General features: G+C 34.4%; 4 protein-coding genes and 1 long non-coding RNA gene across 5 annotated transcripts; 2 read left to right on the top strand and 3 right to left on the bottom strand.

The window, feature by feature from the left end:
* Positions 1-991: 991 nt before the first annotated feature.
* Deaf1 (deformed epidermal autoregulatory factor 1) lies at positions 992-3,370 on the top strand. Its single transcript, XM_088030877.1, has 3 exons — positions 992-1,767; positions 2,370-2,860; positions 2,911-3,370. The coding sequence occupies exons 1-3, from the start codon at positions 1,164-1,166 to the stop codon at positions 3,094-3,096; spliced, it is 1,281 nt and encodes a 426-aa protein (XP_087887003.1). The 5' UTR covers positions 992-1,163; the 3' UTR covers positions 3,097-3,370.
* Positions 3,371-3,506: 136 nt separating this feature from the next.
* On the bottom strand, positions 3,507-5,027 carry Cda9 (Chitin deacetylase-like 9). Its single transcript, XM_088029812.1, has 5 exons — positions 4,815-5,027; positions 4,620-4,763; positions 4,138-4,574; positions 3,906-4,086; positions 3,507-3,859 (listed from the first exon to the last, which is right to left on the bottom strand). The coding sequence occupies exons 1-5, from the start codon at positions 4,983-4,985 to the stop codon at positions 3,647-3,649; spliced, it is 1,146 nt and encodes a 381-aa protein (XP_087885938.1). The 5' UTR covers positions 4,986-5,027; the 3' UTR covers positions 3,507-3,646.
* Positions 5,028-5,716: 689 nt separating this feature from the next.
* LOC148179497 (neuropeptide Y receptor type 1) lies at positions 5,717-7,234 on the bottom strand. The gene is made up of 5 exons (XM_088030380.1): positions 7,122-7,234; positions 6,594-7,076; positions 6,405-6,548; positions 6,170-6,355; positions 5,717-6,118 (listed from the first exon to the last, which is right to left on the bottom strand). The coding sequence occupies exons 1-5, from the start codon at positions 7,164-7,166 to the stop codon at positions 5,777-5,779; spliced, it is 1,200 nt and encodes a 399-aa protein (XP_087886506.1). The 5' UTR covers positions 7,167-7,234; the 3' UTR covers positions 5,717-5,776.
* Positions 7,235-9,591: 2,357 nt separating this feature from the next.
* Duox (dual oxidase) lies at positions 9,592-22,815 on the top strand. Its single transcript, XM_088031558.1, has 17 exons — positions 9,592-9,966; positions 14,890-14,970; positions 17,519-17,868; positions 17,924-18,128; positions 18,176-18,570; positions 18,621-19,066; positions 19,120-19,321; positions 19,627-20,109; positions 20,161-20,649; positions 20,700-20,845; positions 20,895-21,058; positions 21,107-21,481; positions 21,531-21,748; positions 21,798-22,023; positions 22,069-22,457; positions 22,508-22,636; positions 22,687-22,815. Exons 1-17 carry the CDS (start codon positions 9,876-9,878, stop codon positions 22,813-22,815), a joined length of 4,518 nt encoding a protein of 1,505 aa, XP_087887684.1. The 5' UTR covers positions 9,592-9,875.
* LOC148179495 (uncharacterized) lies at positions 22,391-23,145 on the bottom strand. Its single transcript, XR_015769714.1, has 2 exons — positions 22,918-23,145; positions 22,391-22,864 (listed from the first exon to the last, which is right to left on the bottom strand). It is a non-coding gene; the product is annotated as an uncharacterized LOC148179495 (long non-coding RNA).
* Between the last annotated feature and the right edge of the window lie 16 nt (positions 23,146-23,161).

Below are 23,161 nucleotides of genomic sequence, written 5' to 3'. Positions count from 1 at the left end.
AAAATATTTTTGCAAAAAAATGTTTAAAACATATTCTAAAAATTTACAAATAATTTCACAATTCTGCGCAGTAATAATGGACCAAATGAGAATAAACCCTCAAACCTTTGATTTTGGAAGTTAGCATACAGGAAACTTTTTTCTGCATTAATTTTGTAACAAATCTTGAACGTCAATTTGACAAAAAAATTCTCAATTTTTTTATTCGTAAAAATTTGAGAAAAAATGTGATCGTGTCAAATGGCCTTTACTTAAAAATTTTTAGAAACGGTCATTTTTTATTTTAGTCAAAGTTGGAGTTTAAAAAAATTAAAAAAAATTTAAAAAAAAAAGAGGTAGTCATAAATACGTTATGTTAAACTCTCGAAAAATTATTAAAGTGAATATTTTTTTAGAAGAGGTTTCTGTAGAAATGTAGAATAGACAGAATTATTTCCACCAACGAAATCCAAAGAAATTTAAAAAAAAACAAAAAAATAAATAATCTAAACAATCTAAAGAGGGTCTTGAGACAATCCGATTTGAGATTTAAGAGAATAGATTGAGAAAATCGAGAAAAGAACAATAAATTTTGAGAATCAGAATTTAAAAAATCTATAGAGAGGTCGTAAAAAGTCTTGTAGAAAAATGGTAATCTGTAGAATTTTAAATAAAACGGAACAATAAATTTACATAATCTTGAGAATTTTGTGAGAATCTAGAAAAAATTGGAAGCAACCTTAAATTCTAAAGAATCTCGAGGAGCTTAAAAGAAATATTGTGAGAAAATCGATGAAATTCAAGACTTTTGAAACCAAAGGACTAATGGAAAATAAAGCACTGATTAGGCGGTTTCAATTTCACCAAACAAGCAGAGCGTAGCAAATATCAACGACTTCTTAAACGCCGTATAAAATTAAACATTTCCACCAAATTAAGTTTGAAGCTAAATAAAATAAAAGACCAAAGACTCAAAACTGACCACTTCGAAAATTTCAAATTGGCGCGACGCATGCGCATCAAGTACTACGCCGCCTGCATATCGGCCAGTGTAGTAACCAACCGTGCATCCGTCATCGTCAGCAAACGGTGTGGCGTCATCTAATTTTCTAATTCGCGATAACCAATGACCCAATAATCCCTAAAAATCCCGAAAGAAGAAGCACTTGCACGCGTTTTTGGCCATGGAGAACTCAAACTCGGAAGGTGTCGTCCTACCGGACATTTCCGAAGCCGAACAGCTTGCGAGCGAGCACGATGGCGGCGAGAATGGCGATTCCGTTGTGGAAACTAAACATCCGCGAGTGTCCGCTGTTTCGGTGCGACATGCTGGAGTTCCTGTTTCATTGCCAGTGGGCTCCCTGATCACTAGCACCTTCAATGTCATCACCCAAGACCAGTTACCGCATTTCAAGCCGATGCTATGTGTCGACAACAACGGCTACATCGCTACCGATGGCTCGGGGGGCGAGCTCAAGACCATCGTTATCCAAGGTGATGTCTCGGAGGCCAGCGCTGTTTCCACGCCGGTGACGGTTTCGGGACCAAACTTGGGGTCGTGGAATGAAGCAGCTAGTTTACCTGTTCTTCCAGTTAGATGCAAAAACACTTCCGCAGAGTTGCACAAGAACAGATTCGGCTCTGGGGGGCGGGGGCGCTGCATAAAATTAGGATCTTCGTGGTACACGCCGAGCGAGTTTGAAGCGCTTTGCGGAAGGGCCTCCAGCAAGGACTGGAAAAGGAGCATTCGATTTGGGGGGAGAAGTCTGCAAACGCTCATTGATGAAGGTGGGTTGTATTTACAACACAAAAATAATTGAATTCATTATTGCTGTAAATATTATGTAATTTTAATCAGAAGGTCAAGGCTATATCCCAGGTTTCACAGTTCTTATGTAGACAAGAAAAAAGAAAAATTAAAAAACTTACGTCATTAAAACTATGTCAACAATGTCATTCTAATTTATTTTTATATCTGTCGAATTGTTCATAGCTGACTTGATACAACATTTTTGAACACCTGTTACTTATCGAGCAAAAAGTAATCTTATTGAGTTACTTAGGTATTTTAATGGAATAAATTCGCACAATTAATCAAAATATGTAATTGTTTCCTGATACGCAGTTATAAGCGATAGTGGTTGTAATGCGAAAAAAATCCGACGTAGTGGTTTTAGTTTATTTAATTCGACAAGGTTGGTAATCGATATAATCATCTCAGAAATTGACAGTTGTCAATTTTGACATTAAATTAGCCGAAAGTGTTATGGCTTGGATATTTCATTTAAATGGTATGTTGCAAAGAATCTCTGAACTGAAAATTGTAAAACCGCCAATTAATTTTGAATCAGTTTAATTTACAATTATCATTAAAATGATGTCATTTCCAGGGATCATTTTACCCCACGCAACAAGTTGCACCTGCGCGGCTTGTTGTGACGACGAATCAGCGACAGGTCCAGTGCGGCTATTTACTCCTTACAAACGTAAAAGGAGAAAAGAGAATGATTCCTCTGGTAAACGGTGTTGTGGAGAAGATAGTGATGGCGCTCATCAAACCAAAGAAGAGGCTTGGCAGAACTTGGCGGAAGGCCTGGATTCGACAGACTACCAGTTAATGGAGCCTGTCGTTAATACCGATCCTGCGACAGCCCTAAAACGACTCGACGATCTTTCAAGTCAAATAACACGATTAGCGAGTGATTTTCGAAAAGGTGTAGAAGAACTTCGGGACGCCATTAATAGACAATCTGAGAAATTCCAAAGAGAAAAAGATGCAGCTGTTCTAGCCGCTAGAGTTGAAGCACAAGTGGCAGCTCTTCAGCCGGATGGCAGTTCGGATTCTACATTGCAACCAGCTTTAGATGATAATCAGAAGAAGGTAAATTGTGTTTAGTTCTGTTTTATTTTTTTACTACTATCTTTTTACAGTGTGCTAACTGCAACAGGGAGGCTTTAGCAGAATGTTCTTTATGTCGAAGAACACCGTATTGTTCAACATTCTGTCAACGAAAGGATTGGGTTTCTCATCAAGTAGAATGTGTGCGAGGCGTAACGACGGACGCCAACTCTCAACAGTCTATTATGTTGATTGTTGAAAGCACGGAGCAACAGTAAAGGGATGAAATGTTTGTCATTTAGGAGACTTTTGGTTGATCTGAGTACGTGACTTGGGGACAGATTTATGCATATCAATCAAAAGTATGACGGAATGGCAGGCCGTATTTTTAAACGCGTCATTTTATAAACATACCCACACATATCTGATGTGGCTCTTGTGGGCTTTAGTTTTAGTTCTGTTAAAATGATATGTACATATTGTATATATGTCCTTTTTTAAATTTTGAACTGTTCTATTCTATTTAAGTAAGTAAAAGGAGTATATTATGGACTTGGTGTTTTATTTTTATTTGTTTAAAAATGGGGGATAAAATTTTGTATTGCATTCATGTTGAGTGCGCCAGAATAACGTACTAGAAATTTCAATGGAGTAAGTAATGATCGGGTTACCAAAAAACTTCAGCAGATTAATCGAAATTATTTTTTGTTTAATTTGATAATATGTAGTTATTTAACAAGATAACATTATCGAACAAAAGACATAAAAAATCAATGGTTTATGTTACCAATATTTACATTGTAAGTAACATTACAGCTAAATAAGCATTCATATTTTTCCTTCACCAAGAGGGTCGCCCATCCATGGATAAACATTTGGACATCCTCCACAGAGTGTCATGTATCTAACATCATCGTCCTTGGCCAGTGAACACATGTTCACCTCACAACCCAAATCTTCTACTGGAGTACAACTAGGAGAAGACCAGCTGCCCACAGGAACCGGATTTTGAATCCATGAAATGGCTTGAGTTGGACTAACCTGAATTGTCAAATAAATAATCGAATTTAAACCACTCGAAACTTACCAAGAAAACATCTTTTAGTCCTTGTAAATAATCGACGAATTTTTTATAAGCTTCCAAGTGTATGGGGTTAGCATCGAAGTATGCTTGGTGTACATAGAATCCCAGAGGAGCTTTGTTCCCGTTGTACTGAACGTTGAAATTATCAACAAACCAGTTGAAGAGTCCGTCAGCATCATCAGGTCTAAAAGAATCGTTTTAGAAACATTCTTGGGAGAGAGAGTAGCATACAAACATGTTTACACAAGCATCTACCATGCTGCAGACGATGTTGGATTGGTCCGTCCAATCGATCATTGGGATAACCCAAATACCGGGGATTGAATCTTCAGGACAAGGACCAATCGAACAGTCTTGTGTTGATTTATAGTCGAGGGTGTAAGGCCAAAGTCCGGGTTTTCTAAATGTTTGAGTTGGCCAAGAACAGTCCCAAGAGAGACCTATTTCTTTGGCGACTTGGAAAGAGGTGTCACCTGACAATTGCAGGTAAGGTATTCTCATCCCTTGTATAGCTTCTGGAGGAATATTAGCAAAAGTGGTTATAATAGTTTTTTCATCTCCAAACTCGCTAGTCATATCCTCTGCAGATATGTTTCTCCAATAGTCAGTTGAAGCCAAGTGGGTTATGGAATGAAGAGATATTTCATGGCCCTTAACATATAAATCATGAACCTAAAAAAAAGGTAAAATCTGAACAAACGTTCGTAAACTTCTTACTTTGCTGTAGTCCGTGTAGTCATGAGACACAAAGAAAGTCACTGTAATAGGACACCCATCAGGATTAGTCCTGCCGTCAAACAACGAACTGTAGGTTTCATAATTTAGTTTTTGAACAGCGTCATCGAAGGTCAAGAAGACAAACTACAAAACAATTGTATTACGCAATGAAAAAACCGATGCAAAAACACTTACTTGAGGGATTTCTGCTGTATCCATGTCCCCAGGAGGTTTCGTAGAAGAACACCGACAATTTGGTGCTGCACATTTTGATTGATCACATACTTCGGCTGCGTATAGATCAGCTTGTGATTGTGGGGCTGCCAAAACTGCAGTCACCACCGTTAGAAAAATTATTAGAAGCATGCTGAAATTTTACTAGGGAATGGGTGGAATAGGGAGGCGCAAAATTTATTTAAAGGACACCCGATAAGCAATCTTGAAGTATCGATAAATGCGTGCTTGATTGATAAAAAGATATTTTTGTTTGTCGCTATCGGTGACAATGGGCACGATTGCATCCTTTCAGGTGTAAAAATGGGATTTCCGTTTTTATTTCCGGTGATTTGTCTCCAAAACTATTTTGTCAAGTGTTGTTGCAAAATAATTTCTTTAGATAAGACAGATACTTCTAAAATTAAATCAGAACTTGAACTGGAATTTTGACACAATTTGTTGTTAAAAGTTGTTAAAGTCGTTAAAAGTTAAAAAAAGATGTGAATGTAGAGTAAACAAATTATATTGGTAATTATAAATGTTGTTATTAAAGAAAATGTTGATAATAACAGAGTTAAATAGCTTTCTTAAAATAGGTGCTCTTATTATTATTTTTGGCCAATTATTATTTTTGGAGTATCAAATTTTTAAATTAAAAGCAGAGGTTGGCAAAACAAAAAATATTATTAGAATAAACCAAAATAAATAAAATTAATAATATAAAAAGAAACATTATTTCTTCAAAACTTCCATTTATGAAACCATCTATCCGTAAATAACAGCAATTTACAATTTAACACTGTAATTTTAATTTACTATTAAAACTTTAACGACAGTATATAAACATTTTATATCTTACTAAGCAAATAGAATTCCTCCGAACAACAAAGACAATAATAGCAATAAATCTTATTTGGTCTTTTCATCGCAAAATGGCTAAATTACTTCTTTGTTAACGCCATGTCTTGGTCGTATCTTGCAACTGAAAGTTCGCTACCAACGTCGGTCAGTGCAGTACTCAGCTTCTGTTTCCTCTTAAAAATAAAAAAAATACTTTTTTTAAACAATGTAGATGATTCTGGTGGTGTCTTCAGATTCTCTTTTGGAATAAAAACTTTATTTTGCTTTGGGTTCGGAGGACACAACCATTTTCCTAAAGTTGTCGCTTTGAAACCTTTTTGAAACTTGTCATTGGTAACACTGTAGATAAGAGGATTCAGTGCAGAGTTTAGAAATATGAAAAATTTCGACAAAAACCAAAGAGTATGATACGTTCCTATGACCTGCAACCGAAACTAGAGTTAGAAGGGATTAAATTTAAAAAAAGAGCTTACCGTATTTATTACGTTAGAATTGCTAGAAGTTCGATTTTGATCTCTGTAAAAGATTAGGGCGGTGAAAGGTAACCGACATATTAGAAACGTTAAAATCATCGTAAACATCATACGAATGGCTTTTTTCTTATAGTCCACTTGTCGATGATTCAATTTACGTACAGCCATTTTTTCGTACTTACTCAGCTAACAACATTTGTATTATTAAGTCGTTATTATGACCATTAATGTTTACCTTTATAAATATGGATATGTAACAAATCAATTGAATTGTTAGAGGTAGCCACACTATGACGGTGATGATTACGTGCCAATAAATGGTCGTCATGAAAGTATCTTCAGTGCAATATTTTTCCAAAAAATCCATCCATTGGCGCTCCTACATTAAAAAAGCATTTTACTGAATTTTACCAAATTGTTTTACCTTATAAACTCGACTAAAATACAGTGGACTTGATATCAAAATTCCTAGAATCCAAGTTGCCAGCATCACTATTTTCGTCTTTTGCTTTGTCAGTTTTGATTCTTGAGGTAAAAGAATGGCGGTTAGTCTGTCGTAACTAATTGCAGACACGTTTATGACACTTGTAATAAAAATTGCACACTCAATTGCAGCTTCTGTCTTACAACCAATTTCTCCAAGTTGATAATTTTGAAAAAAGTCGTACGTTAAAAACACCCATGGATGTATCAGTAAAGACAGTAAATCAGCTACTGCCATGTTTCCAATAAGCATATTCGTAGGTGTGCATATGTGGCTGTTTTTGATGAGGACATACAAAGATAATAGGTTGCCAAAAATTCCAAAAATTACGACAGGGGCGTAGATTGTGCTCTCTATTATGATTTGGGAAGTTGGTTTAATGATCCATTTGTCGTTTATGAAAGGATAGTTCGAGAAATTTATCTAAAAAAGCTGTTTAATGTACCGAGTTTAAATTACTAGACTTACATTCGATAGATCGTCATTTGAGCTGTGGTTCGTATGGTTGCCCATTGCATTAAACTTTGTTGTTACGAATAGTGTGAAAGAGCTTTGAGCGTAACATATCAGATTGATTGTTAGTTAGGCCGTTTAATGGATTGGGCATTAATATTGTTGGTTTAACACTTGACAGTGCACTTTTCGGGGAAAAATGGAAGAAGGAGTAAACATTACGCTATCGAATATAATAATGTTATCTACGGATAAAGTTAGCTTTTAAACTGATTACGTGGAAACATGGTAAAAATGTTTATGACCATTTAGTTCATTTTAATTTTTTTTTACCATCAAATCAAAACATTTCAGATCTGTAGTTTTGTTATTTTTAAAGAGATTTTTTGCGAAAGATAACGAAAAAATTGAAAACAGCACAAATTTTGGTCGACGTATTTATTATAAATTTTTATTTATTCCTATACTGACTTTGGTCTGAATGATACAATCATATAATACTGACAATTCACTAAAATAAGCATTTTAAATAAAAACAATGAATTTTTGAATTCCGGATTTGTAAGATCGGATTTTTGGCAACAAAAGTGGGAAAAAACGATGCCCAAAATCGTAAAAGTACTTTTCGGGAGCTTCAAAATTCAACCCAAAACTTCAAATGTTTTTAAGTTTGTTATATGTTAACGTAGCTGTCGTAGTTCCGAAGATATGAAGCACCAAAAATTCTGGAACAAAAAGCCATCGAAGTCGATTTGAAAATTTAGAATTTTTGAATTCGAGATGTGTAAGATCGGATTATTATAATGCTATAGCAATGAAATTTAGGAAGTTTACTCATTTGACCTACCTACTTTTGAACTCAAACTCAAAAAAATTGTATCACAGGCGAGAACAGACATCCTAAATTTTCTTTATTTTTTTTAATTTTAGTAGAAAATTAAGTCGAAATATTCAGACAAACCCACTTTTTTTTTTAAATACACGTTTTCTTTCCATTTATTATTGTATACTTAAAATCATTAGCTCTTCATGGTCTTCAACGATTATTTTTATTATTTCTTACACTATTTGTGCCGGATACTTATAATTTATAATTATCTTAATCTCATTTTATTCACCTTGGAATTGATGTTGAACGAGCCACTTTTTACACAAGCACTTGGAAATCTCTGGATAAAGATTACGCCATTTTAAAAAAATTGATGTTAATTCAAACTTACAACAACCATTTAAGGAGATATCTATTACAGATCGCTTAAAGCTAATTTTGATTTCTGTACACGTACATACAATTACATTAATTAATTGAGCGATTTCAAATTTACACTTTTTTGTAATTTTTGTATTTTTGTGGACATGGCTCGATAGCTGTAGGCATGTAATTACCCTGCATTTTAATAAACATTACATGAATTACCAATTAGCATAACTTTAAATAGTCTGCTTACTTAATAAATATTCTCTCCACTATCAGCCCACGCAACACCGTATCCTCTTCGTTGTCACCTACATAAATATTGCTCCGGATCTACTGGAAAAATCTCCATTAAATCTTGACTCATTCCACTGAATTTCAATTTACAACTCGAGAATATCCGTAAATGAGGTCTATTGCACAGTATCACGTAAATATCTGCATTATCTCTTACGTATCAGGGTTAGATTTAAGCCTTGATTTACACATATTTCGCATGAACTAGAAGTTACGTGAATTTCAAGTTCAGGAGTTATCTAAATTACGTTATTTGAAAGCTGCTGACACAATTATGATTGTGGGTGATTCATTGGTGTCATTTCATTTTCAAGTAACTAGTAAAGGATATGATTATCTCTTCCTTGCAAGCATGCATGTTTTGTGTAACTATACATGAAAGAGTAATGTCCTAAATTACAAGTAGTTGAAGGAAAAGTTGGTTAATTGAGTAATTAAAGGGAAATGTAGAGAAATTTAAATACAAGTCCATTGCAATTAAAAATACAAAGTCATAAAAAATTGAGATTTAGAGATTTGAAAAGAAACCGATGGAGCATGGATTTTTGAAGGTAATCAAATTAAAATTAAATTATGTAATAATTAGTCACAGTTGTGTAAACTAACGTGATTTATATGATGTCATAATGACCATCATTAATCAGTACATTTTATTTAGGTACTTATTTTAAATCTAAATCAACGCTAACCGCACAATTGTTCAAAAACCAATCTTGTTAGCGAATACTGATGAATGTTAAATTTGTAAGAAATTAATTAGAAGACGTTTTCGAAGAAAATTTTGCAAATCGCGCCGGACTAAATATTGTTGCTCATATTCATCCTTTGTGAATCTCCTGCGAGTTTTGCAATTTCCTGCAATAACAATGATTTATTTGCAATTATAAATTAGGAACATAAAGCCTCAGACATAAAGCAAAATTAAATAATTAATTATAAAAGTGCTTGAGCCATAGGAGGGGATTTATGTAAAGCTACTTTCTCTTCAGTGTTGATGGTGAGGTTTTGTTTAAGCAATCTGTTAGTGTGAATGAAGTACAGTGAAGATATGCGTGCGTGTGTGCTGTTCCTTTCATGTTGTAAAAAGCCTTCAATAAAAACGACGTAAAGTGGCCGATCGATGTAGTCAAACTGAATTTCTTAGAAAGTCATTTTCTCATTCCATCAGTAATTGTAATGTTAATTTATTATTTATTTTAAATGTTAGTGCGGGTTTTACCATTCTGTAAATGTGGGACGCAAGACAGCTGATATTTTATTAGTTCTGGAGAGCATCAATGGTTGATATGACTTCTGTAACATCTTGTCTCGGTCATGTATTCACTTTCTGTGTCATTGTCCTCGTTGCCATTTCGACAGTTCGACCTGGTAAGTCTTGGTTTACTTTTTATTTGCACGGTGATAATTATTTTTACGTGAATTTCTCCCTTCTCGGAAAGAACACAAATTTTGCCGCTCCTTAGAAATATAACTTGCTACATACTTACAGCAGGAAATCATTTTTTGATAATTAGAGTGAATGAAATTCCTTTTGACAAAAATATCCAAACCGTAAAGCTCGGGGCTCTGCTTAGAGGTCATTTTCTTTTCTGGGTCCGATACGTATCCTACGTTTTACATACCTAAATTAGGTGCTTAAATAAAATTTATAATCTGTTTAAATGATCTGTAATAAGTTTACGCCAGTTGACTTAAAATTTCTTAATCACGTCATAGTTTGGAGATTTTCATTACATATTAAATAGTTTAATTTACATTTACATAGTTTAGGAAGAAACAAAAATCCACTCTCTTAATTAAAATTTAAGTTGTGTAATTGTAATTATTGTAGTGTAGGTATACACAAATTTAACATAACATCAAAACACATATACTTAATTACATTAATTACGAAATTATTGGACTGATATTTTAATTATTCTGATCAGATTAACTTATTCGATTTTGTTTTATGCCACAGGGAATCAACAAAAATAATATTTTACAATGTTGTTGTGCTAGAAATGTTTATATGTATTCTATTAATAGAGATATTAAAAAAAACTGAAAATGTTGAGGCAAATAAATATTGGTTTCAATGAATGAATGAGGCAAACGTTTTCACGATATTTTTCTCAAGTTATTCCTGCTACTTATTAAAGATTACTTTCTGGAAAACATTAGAAATGAGCGAATAAATAAAAATAAAGATATGATGCCATTTCCGTATCGATTGCATCCGCACCATTTACTCGATCTTTCAAATTTTATGCATTCTCTAACATCTAACGTGCGGTTGAAGAAACAAATTTAAACTTAAAGTTTATAAATGTTTTCGGCAATTGAAGTTTATTTCCGGAATTGAATTAAATTTGTATTTAAAAATTAGTATCGGGATTTTCTGATAGGAAGTCCACCAAAATAAATCTCAAATTTGTGGCAGGTTTAAATGGAGAATGTCAAAATTCCATATTACAACAGACAAACATTTAATATTTGAAAACAGTTTAAATATAAGTAAAAATTACTAAAATAAAATATAATATCAAATTCAACGTGTTTCCTTTATGAAGCCCATCGCAAATTTTTGGGGACAAAGTAAAAAATTCAAAAAGTTAAAACGAATTACAAACTGCTTTCTATCGGAAAAACCCGGTACTTAATAGAAATGATAAGAATTTTGGGAAATCAATTCAGTTTTGTGATAAGCTATCTTTCATTTCTGAATTTATTTGAAAGCATCCGTTTAGACATTTTTGATTAAAGTTCGACTGTTTTATATAAAAGCCCTTGGGTTTTTTTTACGTCCTTCATCTCTTTGAAGTGAACAAGTGGGCAACAGAACAAAGAAACACCCAAAAATATACATAATTTAATCAATTTACGTTCATGCACTAGATACATAGATTTATCAATTGAAAGATCCCGAAACCATATCAAATTTTTATCAGACAGCTTATCATGGTCAAGGGATCGTTTGTTATTAGACCGACAATTTCTGAGTCTAAAAATGAAATTTAGCGTTCAGCGATGATCGGACGAAGTTGAAGAAAATAAACGTTAAAAGAATATCAGAAATCGATCAATTTTGACAGTTTTGGACTGCAAAAACAGTTATGAAATTTTTTTCTTTCAACAACCTTCTCTGACATATATTTTATTCATTATATTTTTTATCTGCCGTAATTGCTCTTTAAAAAACTGGTAGATTAAAACTAGTTTAAGGATTTGAATGCTTGCAAACTGTTTTAAATAAAAGTTGAAAATCTGTTTTCTAAAATTTTTCTTGAAAAAATATGGCATAAAATTTATTATACACTACATGTAGCCAAAATCCACATAACGTAAGAGTATTAGCCTTCCTTTCATTAGTATTGCTACCATCACTAAATTGAACAAATCTATTCGTCTGACAAACCGACAAGCATTCTTCCGTTGTGTTTAGTTATTTGTTTTAATTAGTTTTACGTTGCTTCATGGGGCTTTTTTTAAATGGTGTCGCAATCCTTATAATTTTCTAAGGAATTTATATTTTGCTTTGCTTCTCTTTCCTCACCTAGTGGTTATTTAGGTTCTCATTTTTTTTAAGCAGTTTCGATTCGCCAATTTTTTTGTCGACAAGCTTTTGTGGTACAATTATTGTAAGATTGCTGTTCTGGTGGACACGTTGGTATAAAATTCTAGACCTCCTAAGGTTTGATACTTGATCTTTCAAGCAATCTTATTGATATCCATGTATCCACAACAGAGAATAATAGGTGACAGGTAGAAAGGAAATGTTCCATAAATCTTAACAATCCTATTGACCTACTGAAACCAAAAGCCGCTCAATTATTACATATATGAACATGTTCTTTAATGAGCAACATTTCACCCATTGTAATTCTAGCAGTATTATTATCGTCTCGGAGTTATAAATTAAAATCTGTCTACTGTCTGATTTTGCAACAAACTTTTTAAATTAACTCGTCTAAAATACTGACAACAGCAATTTGTCGTCAAGCACAAAACATTTTTTCATCTTTCTTTAGAAGTACCAAATCAGATTTTCTCGTGCAGAACGAGCGATGACTGGTCGGATTAGGATAATTGTGAAACGTTTAACATACACACGCAAGGTTTTAACTGAAATGGTTAATATTTGAAATGGCAAAAATGTAAATTTTTAAACAAAACTCGTAGTGAGAATTGGGTCATAATCATGCATAAATTAGACAAATTAAGGAGATGCACTTTATGTGAAGGTTGCAGAAACCGTACGCTTTTAAATGCTAGTTGTGTAACCTAAGAATATGGTCGTGCTTTTAAAATTGTCTGTTAAATTACATTGTAGTGAGGTGGTTTTAATTGAATTTATCAAAATCTTTCAGGTCATCGACGAAGTTCATTTGAGCTGTTCGCACTTAATAATAATTAAATTCCATTTGTGGTAAAGTTACGTGTTAATTTTCTGTTAGCATTTAGCTTTATATAACCGAGCGATAATAATAAATTAGGTATTTTAAGACTCAAAAACAAATTATCCGTTTTAATGCGACGGAATTTGTTGTCGAAACTTGGGCGTAGCTTTTACAAAATAATTATGAATGTTGAGATAAGACCAAACCTTCAAAGTTGGTTACAAAATACAATACATTACCAGCATCCATAATTTTTTATTAAAATCTGGGTTAGAAATGTCGTTATCGTAATTGCATGCCCGTGGCAACATGACGTTATTGTACTTTTACAGAACACAAACGTTTAACCCGCAGCTTGGGTAAAGTTGCAAAAATAAAACTGTGGAAGAATTCATTCATCTTTGTATGAAGCAACATAAAATATTATGGCATTTTACACACCTATTGAAATGGCAGTTAATTAATTATCTAAAGAAGGTACATGTTACATTTGCATACAATTCTGCGAATTTAATTCGTAATTAATTTATTTCGAATCATGCACTATCTTCTCATCTTTATATTTAAGTGTTCCATAAAAACGTTCCCAAATATATGCCTGATAACAGTTTTGATGTGAATGTACACAATATTTTGAAGTCTGAAATAATTAAGTCAGATAAACTTATGGATGTGTGAACTGTGAGCATTTAAATATAAATAAATTTGACACCACACTTATAGTATTGAATCTATTTAAATAAATGTTTTAATGAAGATTTAAATTTTTTTATAAATATTAATTCGCTGAATGAAGAAATCTAACTCAGAAGAATACAAATTAAGATAAGAAAACACCTTCAGAAAATAATCTAAAAAACGATAAAATTATCACTCCTTCATTTGCATCCATTGTTTCAATTGATAAGATTGTATCTCTGGTATTGTTGAACATCTTTATTTCGCGCTAGTGGTTCAAGTTGGTTAAAAATCTGTAGATAAACCAAACAGATTTAAACCGCCAGGCAATAAATCTTTGACTAATTAAGCTCTTATTCTGCTTGTTAGTAAACTGAAACGAATTCTCATCACTTTTAAATGAATGCAGTGATAACACTGAGGTTCTTTGAACCAACTTCACTATAATTATTCAATTTGCATGCCTTTACGTGTTACATAAACCATAATGAAGTAAACGTGAATTTGTTATTATCTTAGGAGTATTAATTAAAAGCCCTCAAAGTCACGGATACGTAGGAATAGTAACTTTCTAGTAAGCAAAATTGAAAAGGAGTGTCGCTAAAAATGTTGCTAAGTCGTGTCTAGGTTATACTAACAATTCTGACCCACATATGCAGGTGAATATTATACATGTATGAAATTATAGTCAACACCTGGAGAGGTAAGAAGTAAAGGACTTGCTCAGATAAATGTCCAACGTCTGGTCTTTCCATTTGAAAATGATTACAGGAACTATTTCTGTTATATTTCGTCATGACTAATCTTACGTGCGTCTACCCAGGATTTGCAACCGGAATTCCATCAAGGCTGATCCAGTTTTGGGTCACCCACCGCACGGAATTCCTTCAGCACGGATCTTACTCGATCATTAAAAAATCATTCACGTGAATCTAAATATAAATTTCCGTAACTTATTATAAATATCGTGACCTGTAAGATCAGGATATACTAATGCTACTTGCTGTTTACAATTTTAACCTACTTTTGAGTAGCTATATCGGGCTGTATATTGCCATTATTTTGCTCACTTTCTCTACTTAACTTATTATACCTTTAACAATAAATGCAAGGCTATGCACGACTATACTTCTTATGTTGGAGATCTCTCTAATTTCTCAAGTGATGAGCAAAACATGTTACGAAAGTAATGTTACTAGCTTCATTAAGTTATTACACGTCTTGTTTGTTCCAGAGCGGTTTTACAGTCGGACTGAAAAACAGCGACATGATGGATGGTTCAATAATTTAGCTCATCCTGATTGGGGCTCTGTAGGTAAGTAATTTTTCACATTTTTACGACACGTGTTTACGTAATTTTAAAACTGTTAAAAAATTAGCATGTATAAGATTTCCACCATTTGTTTCCAAGATTTTGCTTAAAATTAGGAAAACATTCCTAACTTCACATCTTTGCATAAATTAATAGGTTTTATGCCAAAAAACGTGATTAGTGATGTGTTATGATGAAAATTTGCATAAAATTCCCAAACTGTAGGATTCTAGCTATTAAATATAATTTTAGATAAAATTAAATGGGTTTATTTTAAACTACGCTCGCATAAAGTGCCATTAATATGCTTCGATTTGGTCTTTCACTGCTTATAATTTATTATTAATTATTAATAAGAGTACATTTTTGGGATTTCTTAATTTTGGAGGTCGATCTTTATAGATCATGTCCAGGAATTCAAGGGTTTTGTGTAACATTTTTTGCCCTTGCTCTTTATGGAGATTGCATCATTTTTCTTTTCTAACAAGGAAATATACATGCATATCCACCTTCAAATTACAATGTGCAGGTTATTGTCAATGCAAATTAAGCATTCTTATGAATACTAGGATTGTGTTCCAAAATGCCAATAACCAGTTGCGATTACAAGGTTTTACAAGTTGAGGCGTCGTAAAAAATAATTATAATATTGCACAATTTTGGTTTTGGATAGTTAAAAAAATTAAAATTTGTAAATTGTGTATCTTTTGCTTTATCTTTTTGCACTCCTAGATAGGTAGTTGTTTGTAAATAGCGAAAATAGTAATTTTCTTAATTTTATACTAGATTTTTGTATACATTTCTAAAAGTAAATATTTTGAAGTTTTTTTTGCTGTTTCGTCTTCCTATAAATTGGAACACATAATAAATAAATAAATAAATAAATAAATAAATAACATTTAAGAAAATTGAAAGAAGAAGTCAAAAATCGTAATATATTTAATTTTTTTTAACATGACGTCGAAAGTACAACACACAGTTTTTAAAAAAGTCGAAAATAGGACCCATCTGAATTTTTCTGTCATAAATAACAATGACTAAACATTTTCAAAATTTGTATTCGTTCTCAAATAATAATTTGAAGCATTTTAATTTGTATTCAATAATTTTATTAATTTATTATTAGTTTTATTTAGTTTTTTATTTGTTTTGCTCCTAGAAAAAAATATTTGCTACAATTTGTATCTGATCAAAAATTCAATGCTCGGATAGGAAAATGACAAACTGCATTTTAATTCTGATGAAATCGCTCTTGGTAAAAATTTTTGAAAATCCGCAACAAAGAAAATTTCACATAAAATATTGTCTATGTTAACAAACAATAGAATTACAAAATAATCATGTTTCTCACGTCTCTTTTAAGTGTTTCGTTTTACGTAAAATTGTGGTATTTTGCGTAGTTTTGTTTTCCATGTGTTTAAATTATTTTTTTCATTAATTTATCCATATAGAAATATCACAAAAAGTAAAGTAAACAATACGCAGTAGCAATTAACTACACGATCCAAATTATTTGGTGTATTACCTAATCATTATTAATATTTAATTAAACAGAGTCTGCGGTTATTTCCCTCGGCTCCACATCCAGGAAATGGGTCAGCCGCTCCAAGAACATTCGTTGTTCTTTCATCGAGAAACGTATTTTTTGTTAATTTATTCAAAGTAAATAGAACTCACTGATAAATTTTTGTGTTGGAATAGTCAACGAGTTTTTTCAAACCATTTCCAATAATAAACTGGTTTTACATTTTGTCGACTTCTAGAATGCGTATAATTAATTAGATCTACACAACTCCATAATTTCTATAAAATACGATGTATTAATTGGGTACATTGTTATGACATTTTTATCTTTATAATAAACCACTTTTAAATGTCACACTTCGCAGCAAAAAATAACCTTGTGTATTGAACTCCCGAATGTTAATCATCTGTGATTCCTAATTGATTACGAATTTTTAGCTAATCTACATATTTACCAATTATTGGTACACTCACGAATGAATTAATGTAATGGTTCATCCTTGATCAAACTCATTCTTGATGTATGATTTGGCGTTTTAAGGACAAACTCGAGAATCCTCAATCGTGAAAAATTAGACCATTACTTGCAGTTGTAACCTTGAAAAGCTGATTTATCTCGATTGGAAAGTGGATTCTATCACAAGACTGCAAAAACGAGATCAAATACCTATTAATTGATAATTTGATGTCATAGGTGGACTGGAAAATTTATAGATACAGGTTAATTTGCATATCGAATACCGCTAATTTGTTAACAGTTTTACGCCAAGTGCACAGTTAGATCAAACCGTTCTATCAAGTATAAATTAATAAGAAACAGAACCAATGAGTCACTTCGCGGTTGTAATTGATGTCTTCTTTATTTCTACGTCTTAATTTATTTTGTTACACCATTGAATTTTATCGGAAGCAGTGACATAATGTTCAATGCAACCATAAAAAAGTAGCTTCGATTGTTAAGCACCGCGTCTCGGGTTTCAAGAGAAGAAAGTCAACAGAAGTAACATTTTCACGTTTTTTCTTTTAGAATCCCACCTCATTCGCAGAGCTCCCTCCGCTTACTCTGATGGTGTCTACATGTTAGCGGGTCAGAACAGACCCAGCCCTAGAAAGTTAAGCCGATTATTTATGCGGGGCTTAGACGGTCTTGGATCAATGAAAAATCGAACAGCTCTTCTGGCATTCTTCGGACAAATGGTCACTTCCGAGGTGGTAATGGCTAGTGAAAGTGGATGTCCGATAGAAATGCATCACATTGAAATCGAGAAATGCGACGACGTTTATGATAAAGAATGCAGAGGGAACAAATATATCCCCTTTCATCGCGCGAGCTACGACAGAAAGACGGGTCAAAGCCCGAATAGTCCCCGCGAGCAGGTTCTTCTAATTTGCATGTTTTGTGCATTGGAAATGACTCTGACCTTTGTTTCAGTTGAACCAAGTGACAAGTTGGATCGATGGGAGTTTTATTTACAGCACTAGCGAGCCATGGGTTAATACCATGAGGTCGTTTCGCAATGGTACCTTTTTAACGGATGCCACAGGCAAAATGCCAGTACGGAATTCTATGAGAGTACCACTTTTTAATAACCCCGTTCCACATGTCATGAAAATGTTAAGTACAGAGAGATTATTCCGTAAGTGGATTTACTACGATTTTGTGACATTACCTAATTGGTTTTAGTGCTGGGAGATCCGAGAACGAACCAAAATCCGGCACTGCTAACAGTCAGTATTTTGTTTTTTCGTTGGCACAACGCCGTGGCTGAAAGAGTTCAGAGAGAACATCCCAATTGGAGTGACGAGGATGTGTTCCAAAGAACTCGAAGGATCGTTATTGCGACCATTCAGAACGTTATCGCTTACGAGTACATTCCGGCGTTTTTAGAACAGCCGTTGCCGGAGTATACAGGGTACAAACAAGACGTGCATCCTGGAATAACTCACGTCTTTCAAACAGCAGCGTTTAGATTCGGACACTCTTTGATACCTCCAGGGTTGTTCCGTCGCGATGGACAATGCAATTTCGAGAAATCTCCCATGGGCTTGAGATTATGTGCCACCTGGTGGGACTCCAACGTAAACGCAATAATAAAAGCCGCGCTGTTTTTATACCTTTCAATTTTTAGGACGTTTTATCTAACTATTCTTTGGAGAAACTTTTGATGGGTATGACGTCGCAGCTGGCAGAAAGAGAAGACTCAGTTTTATGCACTGATGTCAGGGATAAACTATTCGGGCCGATGGAATTCTCAAGAAGAGATCTCGGTGCTTTAAACATCATGAGAGGTCGTGATAACGGATTACCCGATTACAACACCGTCAGGTCTTACTACAACTTGCCGAAAATAACAAAATGGAATGATATCAATCCGAAATTATTCGAACAGAAACCGGAATTATTAAGAGCTTTAGTATCCGCGTATTCAAACAACATAAATAATATTGACGTCTACGTCGGAGGCATGTTGGAAAGTTACGGAGGTCCTGGAGAATTGTTTACCGCAGTAATCAAAGAGCAATTTGCCCGACTGCGAGACTCAGACAGATTTTGGTTTGAGAATGAGGCTAATGGGTAAGTACTGTTAGGAAGAGAAATTGTATATAAAATTATTTGAAGATTTTTAGCATTTTTACGAAAGAAGAAATTCAAAGCATTCGGAAAATTACTCTCTGGGACATCATTGTCAATAGTACAGACATAGAACCACACCATATACAGAAGAATGTCTTCTTTTGGATGAATGGGGATCCTTGTCCGCAACCGATGCAGCTGAATGCTTCTTTGATGGAGCCTTGTAAAATTCTTAATGGATATGACTATTTTGAGGTAAGGGAATTGTCATTTTACTAAATAAATGCGATATGGAAGCAATTAAAACAGTCGGTACCATAATTGCGTTGAAATGAAGACACTTTAATGACCATATAAGTCGTAAATTAAACCTTTTGATGATGATGATCGAATAGGATTGTCCATCGATAAAGTTTGATGTGCGGATGTCGTTAATAGAAGAAGACAAAATTAAACTTTATTACCAGTGACATAAACGGTATAAAGGATCTAAAATGTTATTTTTTTTAACTGAAGCAAATTTTTACCGAGCATATCATATTTTCTTTTATATATTTTAGGGCAACGAACTAGTTTACATCTACGCTTGCGTCTTCCTGGCCTTCGTCCCAATATTGTGTGCCGGAGCGGGTTATGGAGTCGTGAAACTCCAAAACCGCCGCCGAAGAAGACTAAAAATCAAACAAGAAGAACTACGCAATTGCGTGGAAGGCAAACTTCCAGTAGATACTATGATTGTTCAAGAATGGCTCCATGCCAACCACAAGCGTATTGTTAAAATTAAATTCGGCCCTGAGGTAGCTCTTCAAATCATCGGAAGAAAAGGAGAAAAATTGCGAACTCTCAACTTTAAAAGCACAGATACTATTTATGTAGAAGAGTCTGTGGAGCTTACCAACCATAAAAAGCCTTTGGTACTACTTCGGGTCCCTCGAGATCATGATTTGGTGATTGAGCTTGATTCTATTGGGTCTAGAAAGAAGTTTCTTACCAAACTCGAACTGTTTTTAAGTTCCAACAAAAAAACTTTAATTATCTCTCAGGTACGGTTTTGTTATCATATTTTATTAAAAGTATAAATTTATGAAATTTAGGTGGTGCGCGAAATCATGTTAGCAAAAGCCGAAACCAGCGAGCGAAGACAGAGAAAATTAGAGCATTTCTTCCGAGAGGCGTACGCTCTAACGTTTGGTCTTCGACCAGGTGAACGACGCCGAAGATCCGACGCCAGCGTCGACGGCGAAGTGGTTACAGTCATGAGAACCTCCTTGACCAAAACCGAGTTTGCCAGCGCTCTGGGAATGAAACACGACGCGGTCTTCGTGAAGAAAATGTTCAATATTGTGGATAAAGACGGAGACGGGCGAATTTCATTCCAAGAGTTTCTGGATACTGTAGTATTATTTTCAAGAGGCAAAACCGATGATAAATTACGCATAATTTTCGACATGTGTGATAATGATGGTAACGGAGTTATTGATAAGGAAGAACTGTCAGAAATGTTGAGGTCGCTGGTGGAGATTGCGAGAACTACTAGTCTCAGCGATGACCACGTAACGGAGCTTATTGAAGGGATGTTCCAGGTATGTAACCGGCGCATCCACCAATTTTGTACTGACGCCAGTGGTTGTAGGATGCGGGGCTCGAAAACAAACATTTTTTGACTTATAATGATTTCAAACTGATGATGAAGGAGTATAAAGGGGAGTTTGTAGCCATCGGGTTGGATTGCAAGGGGGCGAAACAAAACTTTTTAGATACCTCTACAAACGTCGCCAGGTAATAAGACATAGTAATCAAAATTAGGTAACAAGTTATGCCATTTTAGAATGACGAGTTTCCACATTGAGCCCACCGTAGATTCCGAAAAAAATTACATAGAACTGAAATGGAATTCGTTGACGACATTCCTTGAAGAAAACCGCCAAAACATTTTCTATTTGTTTATTTTTTATGTCATCACGATAGCATTATTTGTTGAAAGATTTATTCGTAAGTTCCGTCACGTGGCGCAATTTGCAATAATGTTAACAATTCTAGATTACTCATTTATGGCGGAACACACGGACTTGCGTCACATTATGGGTGTTGGAATTGCAATAACAAGGGGCTCGGCAGCGTCTTTATCGTTCTGTTACAGCATTTTATTGTTGACAATGTCCCGGAACCTTCTTACAAAACTGAAGGAGTTTTCGATTCAACAATACATTCCTCTAGATACACATATACAATTTCATAAAATTGCGGCATGCACTGCTTTGTTTTTCTCCATCTTGCACACGGTTGGCCACATTGTAAACTTTTATCATGTGTCCACTCAACCGATTGAGAATTTAAAGTGCCTTACCAACGAAGTTAGATTTCCTTCGGATTACAAGCCCGGGATTACATTTTGGTTGTTTCAAACAATAACAGGTACATTGGGACATGCAAGTAATTGTGAAGTAACTGAATCGTTTTGTAGGTCTTACAGGGGTAATTCTTTTTGTGGTGATGAGCATAATTACGGTTTTTGCTCATCCGACGATACGGAAGAAAGCTTACAACTTTTTCTGGGCCACACACAATCTCTACATTGTTTTATACATTTTGTGTTTGATTCATGGTTTGGCAAGACTCACCGGAGCCCCACGATTTTGGTTGTTCTTCATCGGACCAGGAATTATCTACACCTTGGACAAGGTCTAATTCAACAATCACTTTGATTATAAACTTACCTTTCAATTCTCAGGTTGTTAGTTTGAGGACAAAGTACATACCTCTAGATGTTATAGAAACAGAGCTGTTACCATCGGATGTAATTAAGATAAAATTCTACAGACCTCCAAATCTGAAGTACCTTTCTGGGCAATGGGTTCGATTAGCTTGCACCGCTTTCAAAAGTCATGAGTTCCATTCATTTACTTTAACATCAGCACCTCATGAGAACTTTTTGTCGTGCCATATCAAAGCCCAAGGTAATTTTCATCGGGATTAACACGGAAGTAATCTCGAGATTGTAGGTCCTTGGACTTGGAAATTGAGAAATTACTTTGACCCTTCCAATTATAACCCGGAAGACCAACCGAAAATTCTACTAGAAGGTCCTTTCGGTGGAGGTAATCAAGATTGGTACAAGTTTGAAGTAGCGGTCATGGTCGGGGGAGGAATTGGAGTAACGCCGTATGCTTCAATTCTCAACGATCTAGTTTTCGGGACTTCCACCAACAGGTACTCTGGAGTCTCGTGTAAAAAAGTCTACTTCTTGTGGATTTGCCCGTCGCACAAACACTTTGAGTGGTTCATCGACGTTTTGCGGGACGTTGAAAAAAAGGATGTCACTAATGTTTTAGAGATTCACATATTTATTACGCAATTTTTCCACAAGTTCGATTTGAGGACGACGATGTTGGTTAGTATGAGTTAATAGTAAGAGGAAAAGTGATTTAATATCGATTGTAGTACATTTGCGAAAACCATTTCCAAAGACTTGCGAAAACGTCAATTTTCACCGGATTGAAGGCAGTTAATCATTTCGGAAGACCGGATATGACATCTTTCCTGAAATTTGTGCAAAAACGGCACAGTTATGTAAGTCCATCACTGGAAATTGATAAACATTAAGCAATTATTTTATGTAGGTCAGTAAAATTGGAGTGTTCAGCTGCGGGCCCAGACCTCTGACAAAGAGCGTCATGTCCGCCTGCGATGACGTCAACAAGGGAAGGAAACTGCCATATTTCATCCACCATTTCGAAAACTTCGGCTGATTGTGAAATACTCCTTAGAAGATACAAAAGATGTGATGTTAGTGCAATGCTGTACATAATTATGTATATAACATGTATTTTAGCTCAATTTGTAATTTATACCCATCCAGTTATAATAAAGTCATGAAATCGAAAAGTGTTTTCTTGGACTAGTAGCCTGATTGCACGAAAAACTGGTTTCGCCGAAGAATGACAAGAGCGAGGCATCCGGGTGTTTATCATTACCAAACACCCACGCGCGCTTCAAGCTTGGAAATCGTGTTCATTCCATTGTAAATCGCGCATTTTGATGGTAGAATCTAGTCTTGAGCACCTAAATCGTTTAAAATTTAACAACAAAACCGCC

This window comes from Gnatocerus cornutus, chromosome 2 (genome assembly GCF_029298725.1).
Source record: "Gnatocerus cornutus isolate USDA-ARS CGAHR chromosome 2, icGnaCorn1.1, whole genome shotgun sequence".
Lineage (NCBI taxonomy): Eukaryota > Metazoa > Arthropoda > Insecta > Coleoptera > Tenebrionidae > Gnatocerus > Gnatocerus cornutus.
The sequence above is the reverse complement of the archived record's forward strand: the minus strand, read 5'-3'. Positions and strand labels throughout refer to the sequence as shown.

Bases quoted from the DNA above. Each gene is read 5' to 3' on its own strand.
- Deaf1 (XM_088030877.1), top strand. From the start codon at position 1,164: ATGGAGAACTCAAACTCGGAAGGTGTCGTCCTACCGGACATTTCCGAA. The intron at 1,768-2,369 runs GTGGGTTGTATT...TGTCATTTCCAG, and splicing joins GCAAACGCTCATTGATGAAG to GGATCATTTTACCCCACGCA. The intron at 2,861-2,910 runs GTAAATTGTGTT...ATCTTTTTACAG, and splicing joins TAGATGATAATCAGAAGAAG to TGTGCTAACTGCAACAGGGA.
- Cda9 (XM_088029812.1), bottom strand. From the start codon at position 4,985: ATGCTTCTAATAATTTTTCTAACGGTGGTGACTGCAGTTTTGGCAGCC. The intron at 4,764-4,814 runs GTAAGTGTTTTT...ATTGTTTTGTAG, and splicing joins ATACAGCAGAAATCCCTCAA to TTTGTCTTCTTGACCTTCGA. The intron at 4,087-4,137 runs GTTTGTATGCTA...CGATTCTTTTAG, and splicing joins GTAGATGCTTGTGTAAACAT to ACCTGATGATGCTGACGGAC.
- LOC148179497 (XM_088030380.1), bottom strand. From the start codon at position 7,166: ATGGGCAACCATACGAACCACAGCTCAAATGACGATCTATCGAAT. The intron at 7,077-7,121 runs GTAAGTCTAGTA...CAGCTTTTTTAG, and splicing joins CAAATGACGATCTATCGAAT to ATAAATTTCTCGAACTATCC. The intron at 6,356-6,404 runs GTAAACATTAAT...AAATGTTGTTAG, and splicing joins ACATATCCATATTTATAAAG to CTGAGTAAGTACGAAAAAAT.
- Duox (XM_088031558.1), top strand. From the start codon at position 9,876: ATGGTTGATATGACTTCTGTAACATCTTGTCTCGGTCATGTATTCACT. The intron at 14,971-17,518 runs GTAAGTAATTTT...TTTTTCTTTTAG, and splicing joins TCCTGATTGGGGCTCTGTAG to AATCCCACCTCATTCGCAGA. The intron at 21,482-21,530 runs GTACATTGGGAC...ATCGTTTTGTAG, and splicing joins GTTGTTTCAAACAATAACAG to GTCTTACAGGGGTAATTCTT.